The 10,454-nt window shown below is 35.9% G+C and overlaps 2 protein-coding genes across 2 annotated transcripts; both read left to right on the top strand.

The window, feature by feature from the left end:
* Window positions 1-2,076: 2,076 nt before the first annotated feature.
* On the top strand, window positions 2,077-5,709 carry LOC121955584 (adenosine 5'-monophosphoramidase HINT3-like). Its single transcript, XM_042503605.2, has 5 exons — window positions 2,077-2,249; window positions 2,753-2,870; window positions 3,135-3,204; window positions 4,269-4,395; window positions 4,561-5,709. The coding sequence occupies exons 1-5, from the start codon at window positions 2,148-2,150 to the stop codon at window positions 4,705-4,707; spliced, it is 564 nt and encodes a 187-aa protein (XP_042359539.2). The 5' UTR covers window positions 2,077-2,147; the 3' UTR covers window positions 4,708-5,709.
* Window positions 5,710-6,525: 816 nt separating this feature from the next.
* On the top strand, window positions 6,526-9,767 carry LOC121955661 (adenosine 5'-monophosphoramidase HINT3-like). The gene is made up of 5 exons (XM_042503707.2): window positions 6,526-6,712; window positions 6,815-6,932; window positions 8,163-8,229; window positions 8,395-8,521; window positions 9,062-9,767. The coding sequence occupies exons 1-5, from the start codon at window positions 6,626-6,628 to the stop codon at window positions 9,107-9,109; spliced, it is 447 nt and encodes a 148-aa protein (XP_042359641.1). The 5' UTR covers window positions 6,526-6,625; the 3' UTR covers window positions 9,110-9,767.
* The last annotated feature ends 687 nt before the right edge of the window (window positions 9,768-10,454 follow it).

Genomic DNA, 10,454 nt, shown 5'->3' with positions numbered 1-10,454 from the left:
ATTTTTGGAATGTATCTGGTTAACCCTTGTGTTTCCCTGTGGTCATTATGACCCCAAATGAAATCTTTTTCTGTCAAAATATGTTTTTTATACTTATGTAAACAAGGTCTATTGGCCCAAAATTCCAAAATTAAGGGATAAAATGTGTGGTGGATTGGACTGAAGTAAGAATAAAGGTGTAACACAGAATTGATTAACAATTTATACTATATGCTTTAAATAACAGTCAAACCAGGTGGGGTCATTTTTGACCCCAGAGGACAAAAGGTGTATGGCAATCAGGAGGACATTACAAGGGCGGGATCTTGCTCTTTACCATAAAGGTCTGTACCTGAAGGGATCTTTTCTATAATGTTGTCACACACTTTTAATAACAATCGGAGCCTGTCAGTGGCAAAAACAAGCAACTATGTTTAATATTTTCTATATACTATACTTTAAGACTATGTGCAATCTATTGGTGCGATTTGGTACAATTATTGCTGTTCTGTTCATATGCGGTTTGTTTGACTGTGACTGTGAAGGCATATATGGGCACAGCATCTGAGTCCAAGACAAATTTCCCCAGGGGGGACAATAAAGTAGCCTACATCATATTGTATCGTAATGTATCGCATCGTATCATATCTTAACTTTATGTTGCAGCCTGTTTTGCGTCTCCTGGCTGCAGCACTCTAACTTAACACTGGAATTATTTGAAAAAAATGCTCACATTAGTCACCTAAACACAAAAACATGGGAAAACAGGTTCCAGATGATAAAATACTGAATTTACTGTCTACTGCTCATATTATATTAAGTATAATACATTTTACTGAATACTGCCTCCGGCCTTATTATGTCTTATTGTTGTAGGGCTGGTGGAAAAAGACTATTCATTGTGATCAAATTACGGTAAAGTAGGTTACAACAAGAGGAAGTCGTCACCCACTCAAAGATCCCATATTAAAAAGATGAACCACTCGGTGCTAAAACTCACTTTTAGGTCTAAATTCATTCATTCGAAAGCTAAAAAATAAAAAATAAAGACGCTCATAAACTGCATTGACGATGAGCAAAGATGTTTCACTCCATCTGTTTCGGGCACCGGAAATAACTTTGTTAGACCTTAGATTTATGTCCATAATAACCATGACTCTATAACTTTCTGATATCTATGTCTACATCAAAATCTTACATTATGAAGGCTGTCTTTGTAGAATATATCAGAATTTGTGCAGAGTGCTATCCTTGTGTTTTCGCAAAATCTTGCTACATGAAATTATCTGTGCCAGGTGTATGAGAGAAATTTGCGCAAATTGACCCTCTGATCCATTTTTTGTTACATTTCAGTACATTACATTTTTAATCGATAATGTATTATAAATGTTGTTGCAGCCTATCATCTGCAGAGATGGTGATTGGCTGCCTGCCATCTCTCCATGACCTGTACACCTACCTGGGCCCTGAGGCATGCAGGTAAAATTATGGCCCCTCTCACCCTGGATACAGACTTTTTGAGATCTTCCCCTCTGGCAAGAGGCTGCGGACCATCAGGACCAAAACCTCAAGACTCAAGAACAGTTTTCTGCTGTCACCATCATGATTGTACTCCAGAGTCTGAAAACATTACATTAACGTTAAACTAAATCATTGTTTATGCATCACATTAACGCACAATGCACACTTTAGGTCAACTTAATTATTTAAACTTAAGATATTTGCACTGCATCTCTACTTCTGAAAACTGTACAATCCCTCCATTGCACCTTTTGTACATACTTTTTGTGTCCTTTATATTCTGTTTTGTCATTTTATACATTTAAATTGCGTCCATATTTTATTAATCTTATGTTCTATTCTATTTAAATTCACTAGTTTATTCTTCCTATATGTTAATCGTTTTGCACCAAAACGCAAAGTCACATTCCTTGTATATGTAAATGAACTTGGCAATAAAACTAGATTCTGATTCTGATTTCTATTTGAAAACTCCCCCAAAGTGCCAATTGAGTGTCTGTTTGGTGTGGGGGATTTAGGAAAAATAGACTGAGTAATAGTTCTTCGCAAATATAGATGATCTTCGGGACGTTTACGCCCCCAAGAAACAGAAGTTCAGCGGCGGCGAGTTGAGCAGGATAAACAACATCTCATGCAACAATGAAAATATGGCGAGAAACAGTTCAGATTCAAGTACAGAATCTGATGAAACTTGTATTTTCTGTTTGATAGCCAACGATCGAGACAAAGAAACGGAAATCATTAAAAAGGTAAGAGTCTTTTAAACAAAGGTAGACACTACAGTTCCAAAATTGTAAGTGTAGCTCACATTTCCACTGTGTTTCACCTTTATATAAGCTGTAACATGGGTCCAGTACGTTTTGGTTAAACTTAAGAACTTACTCTATCACACATGCAGACATTCATCCTTTATATTAGCCTAAACTTACATTTATTTCTTGCGTGAACATGTTATTTATAATATTGGAAGTATACCGAGAGCAGATTCTACGAATGTATTTGTCAAAATATATGAATATGAGAGAAAGGATGTATGATCATGAGTGTGAAAAGTTTACGCATGAATGTGTTAAAATATATAAAAATGTTCTTTAAACTTATACAGGGAAGAGGAAGTGTCTTTACGCACAAAACATGGGAATATATCCATTATTTCCTAATAGACATAACTGTCAGCACTAACGATGCTGCATTCATCGGCCTGTAGGTTAATATGTGTGTTTCATCTCCATATTTCCATCCTCTGACACAGAACAAGGAGCTGGTGTGTTTTAAAGACATTTGGCCCGCTGCTCCTCACCATTACCTGGTTGTACCCACTCAGCACATACTCAGCTGCTTCTCATTGCATCGTGGACACATCAGCCTCGGTCAGTTATAGTGTATAGCTTACTAGTACTCATGCTACTAATTGTAAAGTACTTACTTACAGTTGGATATAACTAGAACTTGCAATTCTGCTGCTGAAACTACTTCTACATTTACCAATACACGTCTATATTTACAAAAGCACTTATGTTAGTTTTCCTTCTTCAGCTGCTCCAGTCTAATGTGGTGTTTTTGAGCTACCTCATGCTGCCTATTAGTTTCATCTAGTCGTGTCTTTTCAAAGAAATAAGTCTTTTATCCAACAGTTAAAAGGATGGCTGAAATGGGGAGAGCTGTACTGCATGAACGAGGGATCACAGATATGAATGATATAAGGTAAATGAGCAAATAAACCAACAACTCCTCCAAGCCATATAACTATATAAGTAGTTTGTTTCCATCCTCTGGGTAGGGAACCCTGCTACATACTGTATATACAATTGAGTTGCATAAACAGGAACAACACTAATGAATATGAGGCCTAACATGTCATGTATAAACATACCTTTTTATGATATGTACTAAGCTATTAAAACAATCATTATTGACAGATTCATGTATTTATACATCCTGAATTGATTTGACAAGGATTTGTGTGTAGAAGTTACCCTATCATTAGTGTTTTGTAGTGTTAATTAATGTTTTTTTTTTTTTAATGAATAGGCCAATTTATCTTTGCTAGTTATATGTTGCATCCATCTTAATGTGTATTTTCTGACATATTTTAATTTTTGGAAAAAAAACAACAACAACTTAATAGGTCATATTTGAATATTAGCAGTCACAGTTTCAAAGACGTGGTTAATGTTGTGAAACAGTCGCAGTTGTACCAAAACTGTTTTGTTCGGCTTAGACAACAAAATACTTATTTGGTTTGTAAAAAAAAAAAGAAGTTAAAATGACTCCATGTTGAGTTTTGGTGTCAACAAGAAACTAACAGTGGTCTCTAGGGTCAAAGTCCAGTCTTTTTAGACCCACCTATCCACCCTGACCACATAGCTATGTAAACTTTCTTGCTCTTCTTAACCTGACTTCCTTTTTTGTTTATGTTATAATTACTATAACCAATGGAGGTCACCACCTAACAATAGCAAATATGGGTCATAAGAACCTGCTGGAGGACAGTGTCGAACAAGCATACTTCTATAAATGTCGTACTTTTGTGTTAAGTAATAAAAGAAAAGTTGTTTTGATTGTGTGAGGCACCTTTAAGCTCAAAACTAACGGAAAACTATATATGGTTGTTTCTTATAATTAAATGTGAGGAGGGAATAAACACTCACGCTATCAAAAATCAAAGGTTGTCATTTGCTGAAGTATTTTATTGCTCTGTTAAAATGTCTTAAACTGTATCTTGACTTGTTTGTCAGTGGGCTACTTTCTTGTGTTTTTCTCCTCAGGCTGGGATTTCACCAACCTCCATTTACCTCAGTCGATCACCTCCACCTCCATGTGCTCGCTCCTGCCAGCCAAATCAACAAGTACCTGAAGTTTAAATTCATCCCAAGGACTAATAATTTTGTTACTGTGAGTGTCGAGGATTAGAAATCCCCCTGCCTCTTTTCTTACTGCATATTTCATCAATTGTCTTATAATATTACAGTCATTGCAGTGTTATCCTATAATGCATATAGACTATATATATATAGCTAGATAGTAACTATATCTTAATCAATATTTTTGTTTTTACAGGAAGAACGTCTCCAGAAACGTCTAAAGGATATTGCTCCTCCATTCAAGGAGAGGAGGAGAGCAACAAACACCTCAGAGGAGAACCAGGATGAGCCACATGGACGGAGTGTTTTTTGTGTACCGTGTTGGGACATGACAACACCATAAACTGTCAGCAACATGTGCGGACAATGAGTCAGTGACTGAGATCAGTTTTTAAAGAAAAGCCAAAGAACTGAGAAATCACTGTAGAGAAAATGACTGCACACACTGTTTGTGTGAATGTGTAGCAAACGGTGTGCACTTATAAACAGTTGTATGAACTGTTTGTTGAAGGCTGTGTCTGTATATCTTCACTTCACTTTGTGTATTTTCTTTTTGCACACTTATTTGCACATTTTTTTCTTTTTTATTGCTCTTTTTAATCTTTTTGGCTGTACAATCTTTATTATTATTTTTGTTAATTTATATTATTCTATTCTAATTTGTTCTATGACTTCTAGTGCCTTCCTTTGTATATATATTTGCAATATTTTGCCTTTTTAAGGAATATTTTATTAAGTTGCTGCTCTCTTATTTGCTGCTGTTACAAAACAATTTCCCTCAGGGGATTGATGAAGTATTTCTATTCTATAAATGCTTATTGACAAAGTGTGAAATGAATTACAGTTTGCTGGTGCATAATATGAAAAATCAATGGATTGATTCCATATAACAGCACGGTACTGTAAAGAAGGGTTTGTTTAAGATTTATCTTAAATTATGTATTTTTTGTGTGCATAACTACGCTGTGGCCTTTTGGCATGAAAGAGAATTCCTGTTTATTGCTACAAAAAGATCCAGAAAAGTATGTGACAACATTTTCCACTCTGTTTCTGAGATAAACTAAAAGTCACAGTCATGTGCCCCTTTGAACAACCCAATACCCATATAAGCCCCAGACACAAAGCTGTGTGCCTCCTCCACTGGAGTATTACCTGCCTGAATATTTTTGTGGGTAGTTTGTGATAATTTGATTAAATCCACATTATTTAAAGGAATAGTTTGCTATTTTCAGAATACACTCAAGCATGTACAGTCACTTTCCTAACAAGAGTTGCATGAGAAGCTCAATTGATGTGTATTTGTTTACTTTTATGGATTGAATAAAAAGTTGTTATGTACTTTGTACTTTGGACAGAGTCAGGTCAGCTATTTCCCCCTAATTTAACGGACAAATTATATATACATATATATATATATATATATATGAAATACATTGTTCAATATATATATATATATATATATATATATGTGTGTGTGTGTGTGTGTGTGTGTGTGTGTGTGTGTGTGTGTACAGTTTTTGAACAATGCATTTCATAGACATAGGTCTTAATGGAAAATGCTGTAATACTGATGAAGAGCCTTTTCAAGAAAATAAAAATACATTAAAAAAAGAACAAGACACATACAAAAACACACACAGGTAGGTTATTTAATTAGTTATAAGATTTACTAATTTGCATAAGTGAATAATCTTTTTCATTTTTTATGAGGGAATTTTTTGATGTGATAGTGTTCAAAAGTATTTTTGTGTAAATGTTATGCAAAATGGTAACTTCTGAAATTATTTCATTTTATGGTTGTAAAATTTTGACTAAAATGATAAGCAAATTGTTAAAAAATGTGGTTAATTGTTGCAGAAGTCAGGCTTGTTGAAAATAAGTAACAAATCATGTCGCGTTTATCTTCTAATGTAGCATTAAGGGTCTATGGGAAATCCTGGATCCCAAATTGTATTTACTAATAGTGTTCCTTTAGGCTAATCAACCATTTTTAATCTAAATATATTCACTTGCCAGTTAAAATGAACCACTGAATATAGACAACTGTTTTGGTTGACTCTAATGTCTGACAGCTCATATTTAGCAAGTAGATTATTCGACGTAGGAGTTTACGTGATGTCCGTGAACGCAGCGGCGGACCGACTCGATGAGCTCAGCCAGCAGCTGTTTGTCCTGACTCCTGACTGCAGACACGCCCAGACTTCACCGGTGTGGGGACACAGACGTGTCCTGGCAGCGAAGACACAACTTTAGAAACACAAATGGAGATTCAGGACACCTCTGGAGGTGAAGACTGTCCATTCTGCCAAATAGCGAACAACCAGGCTGACGCAGACATCCTGCTGAGCGTAAATGCCGATTCTTCTTTCATGTTTGACAAGTTAAACTCCGGAAATCTGTGACTCTTCCTCTGACTCTTCCTCTGACTCTTCCTCTGCGTCTCTGTACAGGATGATGAGCTGCTCTGTTTTCGTGACTTGAAGCCTGGGGCCACACATCACTACCTCGTTATTCCCAGGACTCATATCGACAACTGCAAATCTCTCCAGGGGGAACACATACCTCTAGGTGAGGATGAGTCATATACTGTTTCACAGAGTAGATACAGATGAGTCAGCAGCCTTTGACTGATTACAGAAAAATGCCGCCCAGCGCCCATTCTGAAGTCACATTGTTTGATATAGCTGATATAGCCAGATAAACACTGGAGAAATAACCCCTAAAGCAGTGGTTCCCAACTGGTCCAGTCCCTGAGTCCAGATTTCTACTGTCAGTAGTTTATTCTAGTTTATCTAGTTTATTCTCGTATTCAGTTTTATTTCACAAACTGTAAAGAACACATATTAAATTGGAATGAAGTAAAACATTTTTCAAGAGCAAAGTCCAATGTGTTATAATGTCTCCAGGATTTGAGGACATTTGGCGCTCAGCCTGGACCTCTGTAGGAAAAACAATCACCGAAATATTTTAAATAAACGTGCCATCCAAACCTCCAGGTACACAGGTTTGGAATAACTTTTGGAAGAAGACTTTTCCCCCTTTAAACATTGACATGAACTTTATACTTTGCATGGGACTATCCATTTATTATGGATGCATGGTATCCAAGTTTTTATGCCTCTGAACCACTCCAGGGAATCTGTTCTCAAATTTTGCACAGATGTTCACTTGGACTCAACGATGAACTGATAAGATTTTTGTGGTCAAAGGTCTCTGTGACCTTGCATGTGTCTAATTCTTGTGAGTGTGGAATCTCAAATAAACCTTGAGGAAGTTTCCTCAAATTTGCCACAAACATCCACTTTGACTCAAGAATGAATCTCATCAGAATTTGGTGGTCGAACATCACTACCACTTCACAAAACATGTGTTTGGCCATAACTCAAGAATTCATACACGAATTATGACGCAAATGTCCAATAGGATAAAATGATTAAATGCTGACATTTTATATCTAAAAGGTCAAAGGTCAGTTTAACTGTGACATCATAATTTTCTGCAAAAACGCTTTTCTGGCCATTACTCGACAACGTCACAACTCAGTGACAGAAGGGGACATTTGGTGAGGTACTGAACTGGTAAAACTAATTTGGGGTTTCCACCTTGAAACTGTGCTGACTGTATAGATCCCGTTTGCTGCCGGGGAAAAATGTGTGTGAAACATCCATGTTTTCACAAACATGGAGGTAAAACTGTAAATGCAACTTTATTAATTCATGGAGGCGCACAACTGCAAGGAGGTCATTCTAGTTCAGGCCGTATGATGAGACCATATTGATCTGATTTGTATGTTGATAGTGGAGCGGATGGAAGAAATGGGGAGGAGTGTACTGGAGAAGAATAAAGCCAGCCTGGATGATGTCAGGTAAATCAGTCTCCTGAGATGACATCCTCACAGTTATGAAATGTCATCAACTTAAAGAAGAATTTACTGTGTTGCTTTGCTTCAGAGGAATTACCAAGAATTTAAAATTTCTTAGCAAACACTTGCTCATTTGTCTGTTTTCAAACCCACACTGACTCTGTGCAGGATGGGGTTTCATGTGCCTCCGTTCTCATCTGTTCCTCACCTCCACCTCCACACTCTGGCTCCAGCCAGTAAGATGAACTTCAGGTCGCAGCTTCACTACGGACCGCGGTCTTACTGGTTCATCACAGTGAGTGTCTTCAAGGGCTGCATTTATCTACAGAGACTTTAGTGTGCCGATAAAATAATTTTAGACCTTTTTTTTTTTAGCTGTATACCATGATGGATTGAAAAACAAAATAAATGAATTCATAAAATTTGCATTTTGGTAAACTTTACAATTTAAGTGGATTTTTTAATCAGACATGTCAAGATGATTTACTGGTCATTATTGTCAACTTGAATTCTTTCTCTTTGCAGAAAAAGTATCTAATTAGCAGCTTTTTCCCCCCAATCAATTAGTTAGTCAAAGTTGTTATTATTATTAATTAAGTAAATATATTTGACCAAATAAAAAGCAATTATTTTGATGGCACACTCCATACAGTGATGACTTAAATCTACCAAAATCAGAAATGACTTGCATTTGCCCTTTTCATTTTTACATCTTGTATGTTATACTGTGTATGTTTTCATGTATAAATGTAATTTGTAAGCACTTTTAATTATGATTACACTCAACTATAATATTGTGAATACTGTATAACTGCCTTGTTTTGTTCTGTTGCAGGTCGACAAAGTGCTTTCTCAGTTGAAGACTTGTGGCAAGGTCAAATGAAGAAACACAAAGAGTTTGAAGGTGCAATGTTCTTCTTTCATGTTGACAGGTTATTTATTGCCATACTCCTTGACTGAGAATTTTAAATCCATCGTCCATATGGCTTGACATTTTTATGTTAATGATTTTAAAATTATTTATATTCCTTTAATGCGGTTGGGTGATTAAGTTGTTGATAAAAGTGGAAAAAGGGCTTTTTTTTAGGGTGGAGGTGGTAAGAATTGGACCTTTCCAAGGATAATTTTTAAGTCCTACTTAATTTTAAGTAACGTATCCTGGTCCTATTAGATACAATGATGTTGTGCAATAAGGAGAGAATTACAGAATTTAGGATTTGCATTATTTATTTAACTTTAAATCTTTAAGACTATCTTGAAAACTGAAAACATATCTTTTTGCAATTATCTGAAAACTACTTCAGAAAATCATTTAACTATACTTTTTTTTACCATATCAAGTCAGTATTTATAGTGAAGGACAATCATGGTAGTTTGTATGTTTACTTTTCTGTGTTTATGGAGGAGATCAATTGAAATAGCTGCTTATACATTTGATATCTTTGCGTCGTAATGTATCTGATGAACTGGGGTACAAAATGTCTTTTAATCTTTATATAATGTTTTATTTAATTTTAATAAAAGATCTTGAGAAGCTCAAAGTAGTGGGATAATCTCTCACAAAATCTTAAAGGTTTTATTGGTAATAATCGGTCTTATGAAGAGCATGTAGCTCAAAATGTTGCTGTGGTGGTAGTTTTAATATTTATAGATAAATAGTATTCAGTGAAGCTTCGGTCATTTCAATCATAGCAGCTCTTCTCATGAGAAGCAGATAGATTAATGAGCACAGAGTTCAGGAAATCACCTGATGCCGCTCACATTGTTAATGGATATGAGTAAGCATTGATGTGATGATTTGAAAGTCAAAAGATGTCAAAAATGTGGCTGTGAAGAAAAAATGTATTAGATGTCAAGGTTATACATAAAACCATTAAATGTCAGATATCATAGTATAATATAACATGACAGTATTCTATGACTTATCACACTATACCATGAATTATCATACTATCACATCACACTGTGCAATAACACCATAATGTTGTCTGGCATACCATAGTAAACTCAGGACTGTCTTGCAAAGGGGTCACACCAACAATACTGCAAACAAAGGTGGGCCAGGGGCATGAAGTAAAGGGGGCCAGCGGCCTCTTTCCTTCTTCCAGCACCGTTGCTCAGACTACACCGCCTACTGTGATCCCAGCTGTACACCTGTAAGGTTTCATGAAAGCATCTTGCACAGTTGTGATGCTATCACAGTAACAACATCTGTCCACTAAAAGACA

This window comes from Plectropomus leopardus, chromosome 16, assembly GCF_026936395.1.
Source record: "Plectropomus leopardus strain MGB_pleo_1.0 chromosome 16, ASM2693639v1, whole genome shotgun sequence".
NCBI lineage: Eukaryota > Metazoa > Chordata > Actinopteri > Perciformes > Serranidae > Plectropomus > Plectropomus leopardus.
The sequence above is the reverse complement of the archived record's forward strand: the minus strand, read 5'-3'. Positions and strand labels throughout refer to the sequence as shown.

Excerpts from the sequence above, each read along its gene's own strand:
- LOC121955661 (XM_042503707.2), top strand. The coding sequence starts at position 6,626 with ATGGAGATTCAGGACACCTCTGGAGGTGAAGACTGTCCATTCTGCCAA. Across the intron at positions 6,933-8,162 it reads GGGGGAACACATACCTCTAG|TGGAGCGGATGGAAGAAATG; the intron begins GTGAGGATGAGT and ends GTATGTTGATAG. Across the intron at positions 8,522-9,061 it reads GGTCTTACTGGTTCATCACA|GTCGACAAAGTGCTTTCTCA; the intron begins GTGAGTGTCTTC and ends GTTCTGTTGCAG.
- LOC121955584 (XM_042503605.2), top strand. The coding sequence starts at position 2,148 with ATGGCGAGAAACAGTTCAGATTCAAGTACAGAATCTGATGAAACTTGT. Across the intron at positions 2,871-3,134 it reads TCGTGGACACATCAGCCTCG|TTAAAAGGATGGCTGAAATG; the intron begins GTCAGTTATAGT and ends TTTATCCAACAG. Across the intron at positions 3,205-4,268 it reads ACAGATATGAATGATATAAG|GCTGGGATTTCACCAACCTC; the intron begins GTAAATGAGCAA and ends TTTTCTCCTCAG.